Genomic DNA, 22,393 nt, shown 5'->3' on the forward strand with positions numbered 1-22,393 from the left:
CGAAAATAGCAGATAACATGGAAACTTCTAAAAGTGACGCCAGCTAGATGTTTCTAGAGCACGTGTTTGTTTTCTGGTCAGACAAAATTATCATATATGAAGCATGAAATTTTCTTTTCAAATATTTAACACAGTTATATTTATTTAAATTTAAACAAAAAAGAAATACAAGTTAATCTAGAACACTAACTAATCTTTGTGCATTTTATGCTTTAAAAAATTAATATATAAATTAATAAACGGTTATTTGAAACTTTGAAATTTGCAGAATATCTATCGTTTCATTTATAGAATGCTCCGTTAAGATAAGGAATTTAACATTGTAGCTACATTCTGGTATGGCCTGTTTCTTACCTGCTTCCATGTTGTGCCCTTTAAGCCCGTTTGCCTCTTAAGTTAATTGCATCTAACGTTATTAAAATCAAACACGTAATAAGTTTATATATCTATATATATATATAATAAGATTAAATAGCAAATAATATAAATAATATAATTTTAAATAAATTATATATATATATTGTTTTCATTGGGGAAAAAAGTAAAATAAAAAAAAATCTCATTTCCATTATAAATTTTAAAAATAAAATAATGTAACATATTATAACTATTAATAAAACAGTATTACTAATGTTATCTAAAAAATGATTAAAGAATAAAAAAAGATAAATTTATTTTAAGTAATACATTATAAACTTTAAAAAATTTATTTTTGGTTTGAAATATTCCTTAACAATTATATTATTTTCTATTTAGTCTTATTTTATATATATATATATATAATAAATTATTTTATTTTATTTTTCTATCATTTTTATAAATTTTTAGTTTCAAATAAAATATAATTCATATTTAATTAATTTTTATTTATTATAAATAAAAATAATTATAATATAATGATTAAATATTAATAATAATAAAATCAAAAATATAAAAAATATATTAATATAATATTTTTTTAAAATTTTAGTTCATTTGTTTTAATTATGTTCTACTTTTATTTAAAGACTTAATTACTCTTTAACTTGTTTAAATATAACTTGTTTAAATATAATAAATATAATAATTTATTATTTAAACATGTATCTAAATATTATTGATTAAAAATTTTTATGTATGATACCATGAAAATTTTTAAGGGTACCATAGAATTTATCAAAAAAATAATAATTTATCATCAACTTGAATCATTAACTTAAAAGTCATAATTACTGATCATTTGAATTAATTAATAATATAAAAATTTGTACATACATGTATAATAATACATCAAAATTAAATTCTTAATTTTAAAACAATGAATAATTGCGCTCTCTTTGGTAATCAAAATCAACATCAAGCTATATATTCAATGTATGTTTGAACGTTAATTTGTTCCCTAAATTATCGCTTACTGTTACATGTTCTCTTTAACAGATTTTTTTATCAATAATTTTTATGACGTATCTTTAGAGATATACAATAAATTTTATATATAATAAAAATTTATTAAAAAATATATAATTTAATATATTGATGGTATAAAATATTATAATTTATAATAAAAAAATTTAATTAATTTGTTTATATATTTTTAAACATGTTAAAGAAATTGTTTTATCATAATCTGAATATGATTGGTTGACAGAATTAGAAAAAGTCAATTTTGCCGTGTTTTTGTTCTCTATTTTGTCCGTTTGTCTGAAAGACATATCCACTAAGTAAAGAGTAATAATATTACGTTCTCAAATAATGCAGTTACGCTTCTCGTTTAGCAAAGATAAAGTGACATTGTTATTGTTATTGAAGAGAATCTTAAGTATTAAAATAATTAAATTTTTAATTTAAGAAATTAATAGTTAAATTTATTATTAATTTTGGTGAATTGAAAATAAGTATTTATTAATATATAGACAAAAAAAAAATATTATCGCTATGATTATATTTGTATCAGCATAGCCTTTGAAAAGAATGTATTTCCTTTCACTCTCCCGTCAATTTTTCTTTCATTTGATGTCTTTCGTAAGTATTCAACTTTGTAATGAATGTGTTTCACAATAATATATTAAGAATTATGAATTTTATAAACATAAAACAACTGTTTAGAAAAGATTTAAAACTTTGTATAATAATAAAATAAATAAATAAATACATAAATAATAACTTATTACTAAAATTTAGAATGCAATTAACTAAAAAAATAGATAAAAATTAAATTAATTAAAGAGAAAAACAGTGTAATTCACACATCAATTTTAATTTTTAAAAATGTGTGTAATTAATCATAAAAAATAGTAAATTTTTTTAATGTTTTATTTTTGAAAAAACTTACTATTATTTATAATATAAAAATTAATTATTTGCAAAAATTTAAGATTTATATTTTTAAAATAATTTATCGATGAAAGTTGATAAATACTTTATGATATTAAATACAATTAAATAAAAATATAAATTTTAAATTAATAAATAAATTGTAAAAATTTAAAATTTAAAATTTAAAAATAAATGCACAATATAAAAAACTTATTTGACACGATAAGAAAAAGAACTAATTTCTAAAACTATTTTGGTTTACAAAACTCTTATTAAAAAATGTGCACTTACAAATTAGACTTATAAGTCGAATAAATAGATATAAATTATGCTAGCGTTGTGCATGGTATGTTTTCTATTAGTAGCTTTATTTTCCATAAAAGGGAAATGTTGCAACTTAATTTCTTATTATATATATGAGTAGATTGCACCTTTTTCATTATTGCTGAATAATCCTTTTTCCAGGCATGGCTGCTGAATGCAAGTGCATCTTCCAGAAACTGAGACAATCATATCTGCATTTCTTATTCCTGTGACTAAGTGTTACCATCAATTATACCAAACTTTCCACTCTTCAGAAAAATACATCCCCATTAGTCAAAAATTACTATATTCTGTTCTCAAATTATGCACTCTCCATTCTCACAAAAAAGCTACTTTACTTATTCCTTTGACTGGCCTATAAATCCATCTATAGTCCCATGTTGAATTCTTTAAAATAGAAAAATGATAATATACTTGTTTCGTAATTTTAACATGATTTTTAATTAAAAAAAATATTTTTATTAATTTATTTATCAATACTCAAAACTCTTTAAAATAATTATTTAGAATTGGACAAGAAGTTCACTTTAAATTAAATTTTGGAGACACACTTTATGGTCAAATATTTTTTGCTTGACAAGAGAGTTAACAAACACAGATATACAACTAATGGGAAAATCTTATGTGATTGGGTGAAAATCTTGTTAATATTCGTATAACATGTATGTAGATCAGTATAATAATATTTTTTATTTAACTATAATTCAATTATATAATTAACGTTGTACACGTTGAGAAATATATATTTTAAGAATAATTGCGAATCTTATAAAAACTATTATTATTCTTCTTCTTTTTTCTTCAGAAAGATAAAACAAAAGAATAAGGGCAAATTTATTATAATATTGTAAATTAAAAATAATTTATTATTTTATAGCAAATCTGAAACAATTTCTCAATTTGGAATTTTTTTGCCACGTGGATCAATTTTTCGCCATAACGGCTGGCGAAAGTAATTAATTTTTGAATTTTTTAATATCTATTTCGCCACAAAAAATACGAAATATAACTTCTTAGAGCGGTTAGTTTAAAACCGCTCTCATAACTATATTTTAGAGAGCGGTTCCTTATTAACAGCTCTCAGTAGTAGTTTTAGATAGCGGTTCCTTATGAACCGCTCTGAAATTTCAATATTAGAGAGCGGTTCCATTTGAACTGCTCTCAAAAGTCATGTTAGTTTTGATGGATCTTCTGGCCCGGAATTAATAACCCTACTTTGTTGTGAAGATGATGCCATCTATACAACAATAAAAAATATTAGTAAAAAAATTTCATTCAATAATAATAATAATAATAATTTATATTTTACTAACATATTAATAATACATATTTTATAAAGGTCAAACAAATTTTCTAACAAATCATTATCACGTTGTAATGACATCATATTATATTCATTACAATATATTATAAATGCAAAAATCAGGTGTATATAAACAAAATTAAATAAATAAATTCTTTTTAAATATACTAACCTATATACATATTATAACTAAAGATATATAAATTTTTAATTATTCTAAATACAAATCTACATAAATTTTACATACAAATTTTATATAAATACAAAACTCTAATTACTAGCATAAAACTAAATTACATTTTAATTTTTTCATATTTCCAATTTAAATCTACATAAATTACATTTAATTTATAATTATATAAATACTATTACATTTTTTAAAGTAAAAAATATTATTATTTACATACAAATTTTATTTAAATACAAAACTCTACTTACTGCATAAAATTAAATTAAATTTTTATTTTTTTATATTTCTAATTTAAATCTACATAAATTTTATATAAATACAAAACTCTAATTACTAGCATAAAATTTAATTATTTTTTTATTTTTTTATTTTTCTAATTTAAATTTACATATATTACATTTAGTTTATAATCATATAAATAATATTATATTTTTAAAAGTAAAAAATTTTATTATTTACATACAAATTTTATACATACATTTCATATAAATTATGATTACTGCATTTAAAATTTTACAATTTTAAAATTTTACTTCATTATAGGTGTAAAAATTATTTATTACAATCAAACTAAGTATAAATTATTATATTTAGTTTTATATAATTATTTTATTTAACTCAATTTTTAGTTTTATATAATTTTATTTAACTCAAGTAAACTATATTTAGTTTTATATAATTACAATGTCTGAACGGTTTCGCTAACTGTAGGGCGAAATAAACTTTCGCCAGTAGCAGCGCGAATCATCTCTGATGTTGCCACGTGTATCAAAATCTCCCCAGCCGTCCATTTTAAATCTAAAAGAGCGGTTCCGGCAGGACCGCTCTCTAATATGTACTTCTGAGAGCGGTTCATATGGAACCGCTCACTAACATGACTTTTGAGAGCGGTTCAAATGGAACTGCTCTCTAATATTGAAATTTCAGAGCAGTTCATAAGGAACCGCTCTTTAAAATAGAGTTATAAAAGCGATTTTAAACTAACCGCTCTAAGAAGTCATATTTCGTACTTTTTGTGGCGAAATAAATATTAAAAAATTCAAAAATTAATTACTTTCGCCAGTCGTTATGGCGAAAAATTGATCCACGTGACAAAAAAACCCCAGATTAAAAAATTGTTTTAGATTTGCTATAAAATAATAAATTGTTTTTTAATTTACAATATTATAATAAATTTGCCAAGAATAAGCTATGTAATATCAAGTTGGAGATCTCTAGAAGAATAATCAAAGACAAGGTCAAAGAGAATCATTCAGTGAACTAGAGGAAGATTCATCATCAAACGAAGGTTGGTTTAAGCTGCGTAGTAGTAATTTGAATCAAATAAGAGTGGTTTATTGCTCTAGCTTGACATACACTTAGACCATTAACTTTCTTTGAATTTGTAACCTAATCCCACCAACAAGATAAATAGAGGCCTCTTCTATTATTATTAATTTCTTATTACTCCAAGTGAAATTCCAGGTAATTGAATCTATCATGCCACTTATAGAATTTGGCAACTAACAAGTTTGCATAACATAGATAGGACTAGAAGTGAGAACAAAAGTTGCCAAAGTCAACCTCCCTACTTTATCTTTAGAATATATTTTTTCAATCCTACTATTTAATCTGCTTTGTAATCTCTCAATAATGAAATCAGCCGCACATTATTGACTCTCCCATTAAAGATTGGAAAGTCAAGATATCTTCTGATATTAGTAGCATAGTGAATATTAATGATCTCACTAAATTTTTCCTTCTTATGCTTTGTTAGGGCTGTTCACGAACTGGCTTTGTTTGGATTTGGAGACAAGTTTATTTCAAAATGACTAGAGTCTAGTTTGATATACCATGAATAATAAAATAAAAGTATAGAACAGAAAATTATTCTTTTAAAACTTTCACAAGCTAATTTGGAATTTTCACATATATTATTTTATGAAAGATTATTGATTACCAAGACTTTACTGCTTCAAAATGACTAAGTAGTATCCTCAATGTAGGTCCTAAAATAGAATGATGACAATAGGATGTGAAGAGAAAATTTATCAGATATCAGAACGTCTCAGTAGTTTTAAAATAAATTATCTAACCCACGATGAATCACTCACAGCAAATGTCAATATAATATATTAATTCGTCACGTGCTATAATTAAATAAATGGTTTTTTATAATTGACACTACTAATTTAAATATATTATAAATAATTAATTAAAATAACGCAACACTAAGGTCACTTTTTTTTGTTAACTAATGTCAGAGTTTTATTTTGTCAACCAAAATGTCACATTTTGACATACAATAACCATTATAAGGCCTGACACTATAGAAAATTGACACAGGGCCCATTTTTCATATGAGAAGTTCGTCCATAAAGGGACCAAGAGGCCATCTTTATTCAATTGGATTGGAAACCAGTTGCCCACAAACAATTCGGCCTTAGTACCATTTTTTTATTATTGCTTCTAGAATTTAACTTTTAGGAGTATGTTTAGAATATGTTAGAAATTGAATTCTGAAAATCATTTATAAATTATTTGTAGAATTTGATTTTGGAAGATAGAAAATTATTTTTGAAAATTAAATTGTGGAAGTAATTTGTAAATAATTTTTGAAAAATAATTTTCAAAATATAAAACAATTTTAAAATTTATTTTTTAAAAGTAACTTTCAAAATTTAATCTGCCAAAGCTAAAACCAATTCTAAAAGTTACATTTTAAAAATAACAATGAAAAAGAAGTGACGCGAATAACCATAAAGAAAGGTGATGTAAAAAATAATGTTAAAGAGCTGACTAGTTTGACTTGGATAAAGCATGACGCAGGTGGGCTAGTGGTGGTGAGAATCCGAGTAGAAATCCAAAGCCATTACTTTTTTTTTATATTTGAAATATATAGATATATTTATAAACAAATAGCAACCAAAAAATAAAATAAAATTGTTACATAAACAATGTCACATGCTGGATCAACTGTTTAAATATCAGAAATGTGTTTCATTTTATATGATGCACTACCAAAATCCTAGTGGAGAATGTTCCGAAAAATCTTCTATTGGAGAGCCTCTCACTATTACATATAAATAATAGATGCCATTCCTTTGATGCATACCCTTTTCTTTCTTTGTATACCACACTTTCCAATAATAAAGCTCATTTTTTATCATCGGGACTCATGCCGTAGGACCTAACTTTTTTTTTTTTAGGTAATAAACTTAATTAAATAAGGTATGTTTGAATTTAAAAAAAATATTATTAGATTTGGTAGAGTAATTTATTTAAGATTCATAAACTTTATAATAATATATTAAATAATTTTATATAAAAATTATATTGTGTTTGTTGTATGGTTAATAATTTATTTATTTAAACTAAATGTGTGGTTTAAAAATGATAAATAGGAATATGTAATTTTATTATAAATATTTAATATGTTAAACTATTTTTTATAATTTATTTAAATATAAACCTTATGAATTTTATAGAGACTACCTTTTTATAAATAGGCTTAATAGTTTATTAAAAATTTTAATAAGAAGTGGGTCATTAAAAAAATTAATAGATTAAATCAAGCTTTTAAAAGGTCAAGATAAACTTAATAAAAAAAAAAACTATGATAGATAATAAATCAAACTCATACTTCAAAATTATTAAATAGGTTAAACCTAATTATACAAAATTTAACTTAGTCAGACCTATTTTTATCTTTATCTACAGTCATTGGCTTGGATTACAAGATGAGTCATTTAGCCAAAACTACTATATTTTAATTTTTTATCTCATTATTATAATATGATCATCTCATGTTATGTGTCTGAGATCAAAAAAAATTTTAACTTAATTCTCAATATAATAAATAATAATTAAATTCTATAATTAAGAATAAATGTTTAATTATTGAGAATAGTAGAGATCAATAAGTTTATGACTGAGTATTTCTTTTTCCTGTGAGAAAGAATCAATAAGAAAATAAAATATAAAGAAAAACTTTTCTTATCATAATTCTAATATATGTTTTATCCTAATGAGACAATAATTACTTTAAAGTATTTAGAAGTAAGAACCTCTCAAGTTAGTAATGAATAAGTCAAACTTATCTCTTATGATTTAATTCAATAACAATAACAAAAAGAAATTATATTTATTAATAATAAAATTATCACAAATAAGTTGAATAATAATATAATTAAAAATTAAATTAAATAACATTATTAATATTTTAGTATTGAATTAATTTGAAATCAAATTAAAATTATAAAAAAATGATTTATATGTCAGGATCTTCGTGGATTGCACATATGGGAGACACGAAAAGTGGATGGCCCAGTATGGTAAGGTATACAAGGATGCTGTTGAGAAGGAAAAACGATTCCAAATATTCAAGAAAAATATTGAATTCATTGAGTCATTTAATGCTGTTGAGGACAAACCTTTCAACCTTAGCGTTAACAAATTTGCTGACCTACATAATGAAGAATTTAAGGTCTTACTAACTGATGGTCACAATAAGGCACATAGGTTGGTGACAATTGACAACCCCAGCAACCAACATCGTTTAGGTATGACAGTGTAACGAAGATTCCTGCTTGCATGGACTGGAGGAAAAGAGGTGCTGTTACTCCAATCAAGGACCAAAGCCTATGTCGTAAGATTCAGTTTCCGTGTTCATTACTTTAAATTTAATCCATATTTCTTTCAAAACGAATAATCCTCAAATTTTTTTATTTGTTAAATAAAAATAAATATTAAGTCTTTTTTATATTGTCAAGATAATAAGTACATTTTTTTTCATTTAATACTTATTTTAGTAGGAGAAATATATATATATATATATATATATATATATATATTATATATAATCTTTAAAAATTATGCTGATGATATGAACTTTATCTTGGTTGTGAAAACAGTTAGTTATTGGACATTTTCAACCGTGGCATCAATCGAGGGTGTCTACCATTTAACTTAGCAAGAAGTAGTAGATTGTGTTAAAGGTGAGAGTGAAGGATGCAAAAGTGGCTATGCGAAATACGCCTTTGAATTTATTTCAAAGAAAGAAGGAATAACAAGTGAAGCATACTATCCTTACAAAAGAGTTGATAGAACTTGTAAGGTTAAGAAGGAAACTCATGCAGTAGCTTGTATTAAAGGGTATGAGAGAGTTGCCACTAATGGTGAGAAGGCACTCCTAAAAGCGATGGCGAATCAACCTGTGTCAGCTTATATTGATGCTGATGGACCTGCTTTTCAATTTTACTCAAGTGGGATTTTCACAGGAAAATGTGGAACTGATCAAAACCATGCTATTACAATAGTTGGTTATGGTAAAGTTCATGATGCTGCTAAGTATTGGCTGAGAAAGGATACATTAGAGTGAAGCGAGATATACGTGCCAAGGAAGGTTTACGCTTAGTTTATGCATGCACTTGGGTTGTTCTAGTGAACTGGGTGTATTTGAACTTACATGCATTATTTAAATTTTAAATTTCAACCATATAATGAAAATAAGCTATTACTAATACGTATACGTACTCTAATATCTTTATTGCTTTTTAAATTTAATTGGAATTATACACTAACAGGGTAAAATTATTTTATGGTGTTATTAAATCACAAATTATCTAATCATAAAAAAATATTTTTACAATAATTATTTAAAATAATTTTTAATTAATTAACAGTGTAATAATATAAAAAATAAACACTTACTTCTCCTAGCCTATACTCTTGCTTTTCGAGCTCTACCTTCCCATGATTAGCTATTTGCATCTCATACATTATTGATTTTGCATTTAAATTTAATATTAAGGGATTTTGGGTTTTGATCCTTCTTACCAGTTTTGTAAAATAATTGTGTTTAAGGTTTTCACATTCTTGTCTCCTTTTTCAATTTTCGGCAAGGATGTTGCTATATCCATACTTATACTTATGAAGATTTAATAAAACTCGCCATAACTTCATTTGAGTATTCATTCCATCTATGTGTGAACTAAATGAACTGACTAAAAGCTCGTTATGTAAATGATCAAGTTAAATTTGAGTCAAGTATAGTTTAACGTATTTAATTCATGAACTTGATCGTTATATAAGATCGATGATTATTATGTAAATTGTCTTATCTTAACTTTTGGTTCATGTAATTGGATTCCACAGTATTATTTTGACGTATGAAATTAAAATTGTTTCGTTTTTAATTTTAAGTGAACTTTAATTTCATTTTGATACTTTCCATTAAGACGGATGAAATTATGTCAATATTGAACAAATCAATTTGATCCATATAATAGTAGAACGGTAACAATAATGAGTTTAATGGTAGAATTAGTTTTAACAACAGTAGTAGTAATGTAACCAAGATATTTTCTTAATATTATTTTAATTATTAATTAAAATTTATTATAAATTATAAAAGAATGAGTGAAAAAATTAAATTAAAAAATTCTTGTAAGTTTTAATAGAATTTAATTAATAAAAAATTAAAAATTATGTTGTAATATATGATGAATATTTTTTAAATAACAGTAAAAATAATAAAAAAAGATGTTAGTAATAACAATGATGAGGTAAGAAAAAAAATTGTGTTTTGATATCTTATTAAAAGAATAACAAGAAAGGAGGTAAAATTACCTTGTGAGATAAAAACAAAATTCATAAAAATGTAAATAGGTAGAAAGATATCCAACGTGTGCACGAGATGACACGTGCCATTCTCAAGTAAAACACACGTTACCTCGTTTTCCTCACTCTCTTAGATTCATCTCAGCTTCGTACAGATTCTATCGACGTCATTGGTTGTAACATTGCCACGTCATCGACACCCCCTTGATACGTTCTGACCCAAAATTTCTTCCTCCTCAAAAATTTCATTCACACCATTTTCGTTTCACAAGATTATCAACAATTCTTTTCTTTTTTATTTTATTTTTTATGTCATTTCACTTCTCATTTCAACACTTGAACTTAACCAAAGAAGCTTTTTTTTCATTGAAATGGCACAGTTACTGTCTTCAGTGTACATAGAACCTCTCAAAGTTCACAACCCATCATTGAATTTGTGTTCCTCATGCTCATGGAGGATGCTGCCAAAGACTGCAACAACTCCTTTGAACTTTGTCGCACATAATGGCAAACGAAGAGGGTGTGGCAGGGTGAGAGTTGCTACTAATGACTCATTTTCAACGACCGAGACCGTTGCTGATGATTACTATGCAGTTTTGGGCCTGGTAATGCATCAAACTATGGTTTTTCCTCTGTTTACTTCCTCCTCAAAATATTCAAACATGGGAAGAAAATAAATGGAACTCTATATTGACTATGGCTAATATAATATTAAATTGGTTGTTCATTTTTTTTTGTACTGTTTGATTGTTTTCAAATGGGTAGCATAATGTTTTGCGGAGGGTCTTTCACATTTTAATATGTAGTATTTGCTGGGATATATAATATATTATCATGTTGTTTCTAATGAAGGGTTGCTCCTTTATACCAGCTTCCAGATGCCACACCAGCGCAGATCAAGAAGGCCTACTACAATTGCATGAAAGCTTGCCACCCTGACTTCAGTGGCAATGACCCTGAGACAACCAATTTCTGCACATTCGTCAATGAAATCTATGAGGTGAGTTCAAGTTTAGATATCTTAAATTTTGAAGGTAGAGAAAAACGTTAAAATTTTGTTGTTGTTTATATAGTAAATTGACTATTGCGGTGCAGGTGCTTAGTGATCCCATTCAGCGCATGGTTTATGATGAAATTCATGGATATTCTTTGACTTCAATCAACCCTTTCCTGGATGAGTCTAGCCCAAAGGATCATGTCTTTGTTGATGAATTCAGTTGCATAGGTACTTTCACTTGCTCTTACAATCTTATATGTTATCTTGATGAGGTTATATTTCTAATGAAATCTATGGTTCTTATTATATTCTTGTCAAGTACTTTTGGTGAGACAAACACTAACATCTAAAATTTCCAATCCTATGTGCTATTTAATTGATATGCTTCATATCTTGATAGGCCTAGATGATGCTTCATTTTATTTGTTAGATCTCAATGACATATCTAGAAAACTATGCAAGTTCAACTAGAACAATTCCAAGGCATATTATGTGATTATACTTCAAATCCTTGAACAGGCTGCAAAAATTGTGCCAATGTAGCCTGTGATGTGTTTGCAATAGAGGAAGAATTTGGAAGAGCCAGAGTGTACAGCCAATGCGGGAAGCCTGAACTAGTTCAACAGGCCATTGATAGTTGGTATATCTATGAGCATGACCCTAATCCTATTTTGTATCCATAGTTTCCGTTGATATAATTAATTTTAGTCATATTAGAATTTTGATAAAACCCACTTTCCACTCTTTCTTATTTTGTCTGACCATGACCATGTTTTGCTTCACTTTTGGCCACCATTCTGTATTCCTGATCTACTTCTATTGGTGATGGCATTGCCTTAAATTCCACTGTTGTTTTATAAAATTTCTTTTTTCCATTTATTACTTATGATTATGATTAAATTGTTCTTAGGTCTTTGGCCAGGAAAGCTTTTGTTATGGGCTGCGTTACATAAACATATTGGTTATTGATTATCCTAGTGTGTTATGGGCAACTATAATCAATTGAATTTTCATGGATCATGCTGGCTCGTATTTATGTTATTCGTACACCCTTTGCCAGCTGCATAGAAATGTCTCATATCAAACATGTGTTAAGTCAAATCATTTTAATTACAAATTCAGAACCCACCTGAATTATCCTTTTTCAGCTATTATATTATGGTAGGCAATTTTTGAAGCCTTTTAACTTCTAGCATGCTGAGTCATATTTTGAGATGGGAGTCAAATATCTAGAAACCAAAAAATCTTTTAAAAAAACGAAAACTCTTGAGGATAAAATATAACAAGGGCCTTTACACCTGCCCTAGGCATGTTGGTTTATCATAGATTAACAAAGGACTAAAGCCTTCTTTCTTAACTTCAATATACTATTAAAGTTTCCATTGATGTTGTTGGACACTTCGAGTTTTCTGAACCTTTATGACAAAGGCATTTTTTGTGAAGTAACTTGTCTAATGGATATTTCAGAAACTAATTTGACAACAACTTTTGCATTTTAGCCCTGTTGACTGCATTCATTGGACATCAGCCGCACAACTATCATTACTTGAAGATGAAATGCGCCGCGTCGAAAGAGTCAATGTAAGGCCATAGTCACAAAGTTTATTTCTTCCAGATCCTTTTTTTTTATAATCTCTATTCCTAAGATAATGCGATCGCTTCATATTTTCTCTCTTCGTTAGATGGCTACTCATATATGAGAAACAGTTTTGACAGAGCAGCATATGTTTTTCAATTTTCAAACTAGAATATTTTTTTTATGGTTTCTGATCATTTTTAGTATGGCCTCAATGTAACTGCATATGAATTTGAAGTTTGTCTCGTTTTTTTTGTAATGAAAATTTAGATAATCAATGGGTTAAAGTGAGGTGACTTTTTTTCTCCAAACGGTATACATTACAATCCTATCACAAAATCTAAATGGATTCAGGACATGCGAATACTCACGATCAAGCTAAGATTTTTGTATAGCTGCAATATATCTACTGAGCATCTTAATTTGAGCAGGTTGCTATAATGCTTTCGGGAATGGGATCAGCATCAACTGATGTTTTCAAAATGGTAAGAACAACTCAGACTTCTCAGTTATTTAAATGTTCAAAGTTTTTCTTCCAATTTTGTAACTACATTTGTGAATATTTTGGGGGTTGATGAGTCTTTCTTAGCATGAAATATGGTTAAAATCATCATATTCTGCATTCCCTGCAACATGGCTGAAAGACCTTCAATTTGGAATTTTCTCCTTTCCGACCCTTGAAACAGTGATTAAAAGTTCATGATAACATGGATTAAGAAAGCATTTTTTCAACACATTTCATACTAGCACTTTGTTGTTCCATCTAGTATTTTTCATGCCTAAGTTTAAAGTTTGTTGCAAAGAAAATCTTTTAATCAGTTTGCCTTAAATTTTAGTCTTTTACCATATAAGTACTATTCATGTACTGTCCCCTCTAACATGATTTAACCATGTAAATAATGACAGGCAAGTTCCCGTTGGGAAAAGAGGCAGGCAAAAGTCTTGGTAACAACAACTCCTTTAATCTCATTCACCTTTTTTAATTTTTCATGCTTTAGTTGAGGTATCACTTGTCTGCATGCTGTTAATCTTTTGCAAATTGTCATGATTTGTTCTACTAATCTTTGGATATGTATATGGTTAAGGAATTAAAATTAGCGCAAACTATCATTTTGATCACTAAAAGATTGGGTTCACATAGTTGCCCTGAAAGATTGGGGACATTTAGTTCTGAATGATGTCATTTTCTTCTTTCAGGACTAAATTTATGTCAATAATTTTTCAGATACTAAATTGGCGTCAACCCAATCTTTCATGGACCAAAATGTTAGTTTACTCTTAAATTACAAAGTTCAAAATTTGCACTAGTTTCCATTCTAAAAATATTTAAGGTTTCTCATTGGTTCTTCATTTTGATGGATTCATGGTAATTACTCGTAGTTTACATGTAAAACAATGGTTCAGAAAATTATTATCTGAAAAGACATTTGTTAGATTTGATATATCTGTAGAATAATGTGAAGATTTGGAAGTCATTTTTGTCCACAAGTAACACAGTTTTAAATCTAGAATTCCTATTCTTTTAAGAAAAACGGGACTATCAGTAGTTTAAGATAATGCAAAATATGCTGAATAGCACAGAACTCGTTTTGCAAATTCTTAGTTTTTAGGTTTAGACCAAGCTGCTTAAACACGGACGAAGCAAATACTAAATTTTATATTAAAGAGGGATGTCTCAGATCAATGTGAAGCATTGTATGACAAAAAATTTCACACCAACTTCGGTGTCTCTTTCTTGGGTATAAAATTTTGTGATTGTTCATTGCTATGATAATTCACAGTATCAAACATGTTACGCACATGACCAAACATTGATAAGTATCTTGCAGGAACAAGCAAAATTGAGAACGATGAAGAAGAAAGGTTCTGGTAAAGCAGATATGTTCTGGAACAATCTTTGGGGAAAACCAAAAGACTTCCAAAGTTCAGGTATTGAATGTGAAAATACTAGAAGTTTCTACAGTTTTAATTCTTGGAAATAATAATCTTAATCTGCCAAGATTTTTCATTTTCAATTGTATTGTTTTAGAACTTTATGTCAGCAATTCTTTCTAACAGAATATTTAAATTTCTAACCTCTAAGTAGCTATTAAGAAATTTTGACTCCCTATATATGCTTCAATAGGCCTGCTTATCTGGTTGTGGTAATTACTTTTATACTAAAGGTTAGGTTATAATGTTTATGCCAATTATAGTCTTTCAAATGATAATCATATGCAGAGGAGGAAGTCAAAGAAAGAGCGCAAAGAGCTGCTGCTGCTGCTAGAAGATGGAGAGAATACTCAAGAAGGGGTGTTGATAAGCCCCCCACATTTAAACTTCCAGAGGTGGCTTCCAACAAGGACAAGTGACAAGTTATATTACCTATAGTCCTATACCTTCTATAGCTATAAGATCCACTCCCATGTAATTAATCCATCCATAGCATGTCATTCAGTCTCATAAGTCTAATTCTTATTAACAATCCATAATTGTATATGCTGAAATACTAATGAGGTAAAATAACAATGATTTATAGTATTTACAGAAATAAATAAAAAAAAGCTAGTTCAATGAGGGTTTACTATTTTCTTTTCTTGTTTTTGCACAAGTCTACATTCCAACAATACCATGCTTGTCAAGGACCAAAAGGATGTGCTCCTGCCATTTTTTGTTATTTTTGGCCTACAAAATAACAAGAAATGCTGCATTGAAATCATCGGCATTTGCATTGGAGCTGTTGTTAACATCATTATTTGCAGCCATCACTGTTGTTGATGGTAATATTGTGGTCTATACTCCTAAAGATTGTCGGTTAAATGAGCAACTAAGTACACAAACGCAAACTTGAGACCTGAACAGGACATTATCTTTAAGGATTATTTCATTTTAACAGGTATCTCAGAAAACCCACCAAGATTTAATAGGCTCATCTAAGATTAGTCTTAGGAAACAAAACAATAATGAGTTTCATTTGATCAACCCAAATAATCAAATTAAGAAGAAAAGATAGTGTGTAGTAGTCTTAAGTAAAATCAGCTGGTGAGCAGTGGTTTTTTTATAAGGTGACAGGTCAATGTTAATGATAAGCCTAATTGACCGACTTAGCAGTTTGATTAAGTCTCTAACACATATCAAGGGATTGACTTTATCAAAATTCGTACGAGACTAATACTAAATCAAAAAAAATATTTTAGAGCAATGGTGGGACATATTTCCTTTCATATGGGTTTTTGAAATATTTTAACAAGAAGTTTCTTCACCATGCATGCAAGCTAAAGCAGTGTATGTTGTGTGGTAGAAAAATAGCCTTCAATATCCCACATAGAAAACGTTGAATTCTCTTAATCCTCAATATTCTAAGCATGGAAAATTCTTGGGTGCACCTAAATGGTCTATGAGCAGTATAAAATGGAGTAAATCCTAGTTTAGCATATTTTTTTAACTTAAGTTTTATTTTAGTCATTAACTAAGTTTTATTTTAGTTCCTTAAAAAGTTTGTGTGAATCTTAAGAGAATATTTATTAAAATTTACATTTAATCGAAGTATCTTCTATTTTAAATAATCTTAAAGATAAGGACGATTTTGGAGTAATCGAAGTATCTTCCATTTTAAGTAATCTTCTATGGTAGAATCTTGAATCACGATATTAGAATATTCTTTGATAAGTGTCATAGCATACGCATTATCTCTATCCAAAAATTGCAAATGGTTTCGATATTCAAAGTAAATTCATTCATGTCAATCCAATATATAAGTAGCAATACCAGCAACGGAACAAAAAATCATTCGAGACGATGACAATCTTTTATTACACGTGCTCAATCCTCATATAAGACAACCCAAAATATGAATCATAAGAATTACCTTAATTTATTCATTAATGATGATCCTTCAAGGCATTTGGACCGGTCTATTAGCCGACACACATTAGAACTACTAGACAGACCACAGTATTCTAGGAATACTCGAAAGAATATCCTCAGCTATCAAACATGATGATGTTTCATGGTGGATTTTTTATGTGTGAAGCTTCTACCAGATACACTGTTTGCAGAATAAACATTGGACTATTAGGCTGTTGTTCATTGTCAATTTCTATTAGAGAACTCTATTAAGTTAATATGGGCGCTTAAGGTAGGTCATCATGTTAGACTTTAGAGTCTTTGGTCAAAGATTTGACATACGTACACACATCCTGTGCACCATATCAAAAAATATGAAATTTCACTTGAACTTCTCATTGACCTTGGTGTAATATGCCAAAATTATTTTTAAAAAATTGAGAAATTCCAAAGCAACCATTTGCTTTTATTATAAGAATGTAGCTAACTCATTTGGTATGATCGAACAACTTTGACTTAAACACCTTGAATTTGATTTTTACTGATTATTCACCATTGGTAAACCCTCTCTAATTACTACTCTAGGAGTGTAAAAATTCTCCATTGGTAAATCCTCTCTAATTTTATTTTTCTTTTATTACATGAAAAATATTTAAAATAATTAAACAAAAAAAAACATAATATTCACCCTAATTCACCCAAAATAGGAAGGTTTTTAATTTAGTGGGCCCCACATCTTTTTAAATTTTTCTCCCTATTTTCCTCATCATGCAATGCAAGCACACAAATTTCCATCCTTCTCCCCTAATTTCATCCCTCTTAATTCCTTTACCCTTAAATACACCAAAGCAAACATAAAAGAAAAATCAAATATATACTATTTAATCAACCACTCATTAGTAGTATGCAGTAATCTTAAATGTGTAACCAAAAAATAGTGTCTTTCTTTAACAAAATATCAAAATGAAAAGAAAAAAAAATCTAAAAAAATGGAGTATTGCCTCATACGCGAGTGGATGACAAGTGGTCTATCTTAACTTCCCTTTATTCCTTTTCATCTTTGATTTGAGGTGCGGTTCACATTGGATTTAAACTTTTGCTCATACAACACAATGCTGAAAGAGACAACCTTCACTAGAGAGAAAATCATTATTCGTGACTCAGCTTCTTTCTTCTCTCTGTGTCCCTCTCACTTGAGGGCCACCATTCACTAAACAACATTACTTATGTCACTTGAGTTGGTATAACTCCGTGTCAACTAAATCAATAACTGCCCAATATTCAGCCTATTGTATTGCATATTTTGTATTGTTCAATTATTGAGAGCAGAGAAGACAAATTAATCAAAAATGTGTCTTCATGCTGCAGCTTCTCAACGCACTTGGAATAAATTAATCAAGATTCTTTAAAGAAAGAAACTAATTAACCTACGAAAATTTCAAAATCAACCAATACCAGAAGGCCCAGAACACACACCAAGGCTTACACTATTGTCCAAAAGCTCTTTTTTTCATATTGGTTTTGTTGTTTGAATAATTAAAATGACACAATATAAATTATTTTTTATTTTTTATCTTTTATCTTTTATCTTTTATCTTTTATATGTACATATACCTCAAAAAGACACAACAGAGTAAAAGAGCAACTCCAAAGTTGTTTAAACTTCAAATCTGTTTTCATATATTACATTTTGCAGGGAGATTGAGAGTGTGTGTGGAAAAAAATATTGAGTACAAGAAAAACTTGTAATATATGTACATTTATTCTCATATCTAGAATCTAATAATTACAATTACTGATTTGCTGAAGACTTGGAACAAGTTTGCACTTAGAACTGCCACAAGAAGGAGAAAACTTTATAACCTTTTGATTTATATTTTTTATTTTTGGTATTTGTTATCGTACAATTGATGCAACTGTGTGAGCCCAGAACCTAAGATTGTGTTTCATGTCAATCTCATTACCCCTAGCAGGCATCCTCCAATTAAGCAATGGATTTCTCATCCTCCTTTGGTCCAAAACTTCCCAAGCCTCAGACAAATAAGGCTTATCAGACACCATACTTTGCTCACCCTGCCCTTCATCTTCTTTTCCAAGTCTTTGCAACCCAGGTATCAAAGAAACCAATCTTGAATCTTTGTCTTCCTCAGAAAACACAAAACCCAAATCCATAAACCCTTTTAGCTCCTTAAACTCAAGCTCAGATAAGCTCCTGCTGGTTCTCTCTTTCTTGTGTGTTCTTCTTCCATGACCATACCCCTTTTGTTTTTTCTTGATGTTTGTATCTTCCTCTTCATGCTTTTCACTGGTCCTCATAGAGAATTCTCTGATTTCCCTCCCTGATGGGATTGTCCTCAGCTTTTGTGGTGTAAGAACAGAATTTGGTGATGGTGAATCACACAAAACACATGTTGTGAAGGGTAAGTTCTGGTCACTGTAGGACCTAACTTCAAGACTTGGAACTAGTTGAATCTTTGTATCAAGAGGAAGCACTTCCTCCTCCTTGGTTTGAGAGATTGAATTTGGATTAGAAGGGGTTTTGTTGGTGAGAATTGTGGTCTCAAACCAGTAAGAATCTAGCAATCTCAAAACTTGTTCTGCAGCCATTACTATGTTACAAAATGAATGGCTTGAATTGATGTTGGATCCTACAAAGATATGAGAAGGTTAGAGATAAGAATAAGTGTCAATGGGTTATTTATATGGAGAGTGGCATTACTTAATTGCCACTGGCTCTATTCTTTTGTTTTATTCCCCATTTTATTCGAATATGCACTTTGGGAAATTTCAAGAACCTTTCTTTTCTTCTTTTGATTTGTCGGATTATGTGATTTTCGATAAAATTAATATCTCAACTTAGGATTGTGGAATTCATTGTGTTTTTTTTTTCTTCTTTCGTTGTTATGGTGAATCTGATAAGACTGAAGATTTTGGCTTGGAGAATTAAATGTTAGTAGTTTGTAGAAAAGAAAATTGATTAAGAATTCAATCTGTGTTGTTTGAACAGTTTGAGTGCCAATTAAGGTGCTGTTGAAGAAATTGTTGATATTTAATAATATAAATGCGGTGATTTATTTTTTTTTTGCATTTATTAACTTTAAACAAGTAGGTTTCTTCTATTTTTTTTATTTATTAAATGTATTAAGAAAATAATAAATATTATTAATACATGCTAAAGCATTCATAATTAAAGATTAAATAATATAGATTTTGTATCTAGCAAAAAAAATAGATTTTATAAATGTATACATCGTGTGAATAAAGAATTTAGTTTGACTACAATGCTAAATAAAAAAATTATATCAAAATTTGAACTTATAGCATCAATAAAGCTAACCTGAATTAAATGGCCGATAAAATAGTAAGTTATAAAATATTTATTTGATCAGATATTTATTAATGGTTAATCTTATAATAAGGATTTCAAAACATTTGATACCGTATATAATAATAATAATAAAAGGCATGGTTATTAAACCTTTTGGGCCGATTGGTTTGATTGGTGAACCGATTAGCCAATCAGATTGGATAAATTAGAACCTCTATGGCCCAATGCGAATGCGATGGGTTTATTTGAAACATGGTTATTAAATATATTTTATGTTTCTAAATAATAAATACCACACACATACTTACAAAGTATTAGATTAATATAAAAATATTTGATATTTGATTTATATATATTAAAAATAATGTAATATATATTTTGATAATATATTAAAAATAATTATACTTTTATAATATTTGACATATTATTCTCAATATAAAAAGTAATACAGGTTAAGTTTGATTTAATTCCTTCTTTCTCTTTTTTATCTGTATATGAATGGTGGACTGATCAACAATTAACATTGTAATTAGTTAAGAGAAATTTATTTTTAAAATTAATTTTTTCTCTTCTTTCTCTTTAATTTTTTAAGCAAAAGAAAAAGTCAAAATTTCAAGATGAATACACTGCCAACAGGTGTGAAAAAGCTCTTTTTTTTTTATTATTATTATTATTATTATTATATACGGTATCAGATCTTTTGAAATCCTTATTATAAGATTAATTATTAATAAACATTTTCAATTATTTACGAAATTACACATTATTTGCCTCAATACGTTCTTTCTTTCTTCATTGGAGTTGGTTTCTTCAACTTTCGATTTAGTTTCTCCAGTCGATGCAATCACTCACCGTCGTCTTCGTGAGCTTCTCTGCTTAGGTACCCTAGGCTTCCATTTTATCTCAATCAGAATTCAATATTTCCTCTATTGAATTTGGCTTTGAATTCGATTGCAGAAACTTTTCAGATTAGCTACATCTTTCGCTCTTAATCTCTCCTCCTCTAATCTTCTTCTTCCTCATCAACCGCCCAGGTTTTAATTTCTTTTCTTACTTTTCTATTTGCTTAAACATTTCTCCAGTAGTGGTAGATCTCTAATCTTACGATCTTTATTGAGAATGTTAGTTGAAAGATGTTAGCAGTATATGATACAAAACAATTGTGCGTTTTATGTCTTTCCTGTATGGTACAGACAGACTCAATTGCACAATATTATGGTTTTGAGAGGGGGTAAGTAGTTAAAGTTACCTATAATGGTGAAATAACCGAGATGCATGTCACATATCGATGCTTCTGGTGATCGTTTCTTGTCCTCTTATATTTTGTTTGTTGAATTCGTAGTACTCTGTTGTTGGACCACGCTTAAGAGGTTTTTTATGGTGCAAATTGTAAGTCCTTGATGATTAATCCTAATGGTTTGAACTCTAAATTTGGTGGTGTGATTTGTTTTTCTTAAACCCTCAAAGAAAATATGTGTATATTTAAAATCAAAGTTATAATTGATATTAAACTATAATATTTGATTTGATATCTGACAAGAAAATTTATAAATTGATTACTCCTCTCTCTTTCTCTGGGATAACCACAGTAAGAAAATAAAAGAGGATTTTTATTTAGATAAAAATTTAAAGTGGTTAAAAGAATGGCATAATGTGCAACTATATGAAAAAATAACAGTAAATAAATCATTTTAAAATGCAGAATAATTTTATCCTTTCATTTCCATATCTCATTATCTCTCTTAATGAAAAGAGAACTATACTGTTAAGATGTAGAGAATCCAATTTAATTTCATTTTGATTTAAAAAGTGGTTTACACCCCGGAAAGTTGCAAACTAGTGGAATTATATCAGGGTAGGGACATAGAAAATATTTAGTTTTTTGTCTTCACTCTCATCCCATTCCCTTTCATATACTGTCATATAAAGAACACACGCTTATACTCACTAAAATA

The 22,393-nt window shown here is 28.0% G+C and overlaps 2 protein-coding genes and 1 pseudogene across 4 annotated transcripts; 2 read left to right on the forward strand and 1 right to left on the reverse strand.

Moving 5' to 3' along the window:
* The first annotated feature begins 8,018 nt into the window (after positions 1-8,018).
* Positions 8,019-9,578, forward strand: LOC113859660 (annotated as a pseudogene).
* Positions 9,579-10,872: 1,294 nt separating this feature from the next.
* On the forward strand, positions 10,873-15,886 carry LOC113857963 (chaperone protein dnaJ C76, chloroplastic). Of its 3 annotated transcripts, none has more exons than XM_027490321.1 (9): positions 10,873-11,317; positions 11,584-11,712; positions 11,808-11,937; positions 12,229-12,349; positions 13,209-13,290; positions 13,717-13,770; positions 14,192-14,230; positions 15,115-15,214; positions 15,506-15,886. In XM_027490321.1, exons 1-9 carry the CDS (start codon positions 11,084-11,086, stop codon positions 15,634-15,636), a joined length of 1,020 nt encoding a protein of 339 aa, XP_027346122.1. In that variant the 5' UTR covers positions 10,873-11,083; the 3' UTR covers positions 15,637-15,886. The 3 variants fall into 3 exon arrangements, with proteins under 3 accessions (XP_027346122.1, XP_027346123.1, XP_027346124.1); XM_027490322.1 differs by having other exon boundaries at positions 10,997-11,317; positions 15,481-15,839; XM_027490323.1 differs by having other exon boundaries at positions 11,189-11,317; positions 11,565-11,712; positions 15,506-15,636.
* A 2,890-nt stretch (positions 15,887-18,776) lies between these two features.
* Positions 18,777-19,840, reverse strand: LOC113858815. Its single transcript, XM_027491576.1, has one exon. The coding sequence runs from the start codon at positions 19,715-19,717 to the stop codon at positions 19,007-19,009; it is 711 nt and encodes a 236-aa protein (XP_027347377.1). The 5' UTR covers positions 19,718-19,840; the 3' UTR covers positions 18,777-19,006.
* Between the last annotated feature and the right edge of the window lie 2,553 nt (positions 19,841-22,393).

Source organism: Abrus precatorius, unplaced genomic scaffold, assembly GCF_003935025.1.
Source record: "Abrus precatorius isolate BTA unplaced genomic scaffold, Abrus_2018 Scaffold2, whole genome shotgun sequence".
NCBI lineage: Eukaryota > Viridiplantae > Streptophyta > Magnoliopsida > Fabales > Fabaceae > Abrus > Abrus precatorius.

Bases quoted from the DNA above. Each gene is read 5' to 3' on its own strand.
- LOC113858815 (XM_027491576.1), bottom strand. From the start codon at position 19,717: ATGGCTGCAGAACAAGTTTTGAGATTGCTAGATTCTTACTGGTTTGAG.
- LOC113857963 (XM_027490321.1), top strand. From the start codon at position 11,084: ATGGCACAGTTACTGTCTTCAGTGTACATAGAACCTCTCAAAGTTCAC. The intron at 11,938-12,228 runs GTACTTTCACTT...ATCCTTGAACAG, and splicing joins TGATGAATTCAGTTGCATAG to GCTGCAAAAATTGTGCCAAT. The intron at 13,771-14,191 runs GTAAGAACAACT...AAATAATGACAG, and splicing joins CAACTGATGTTTTCAAAATG to GCAAGTTCCCGTTGGGAAAA.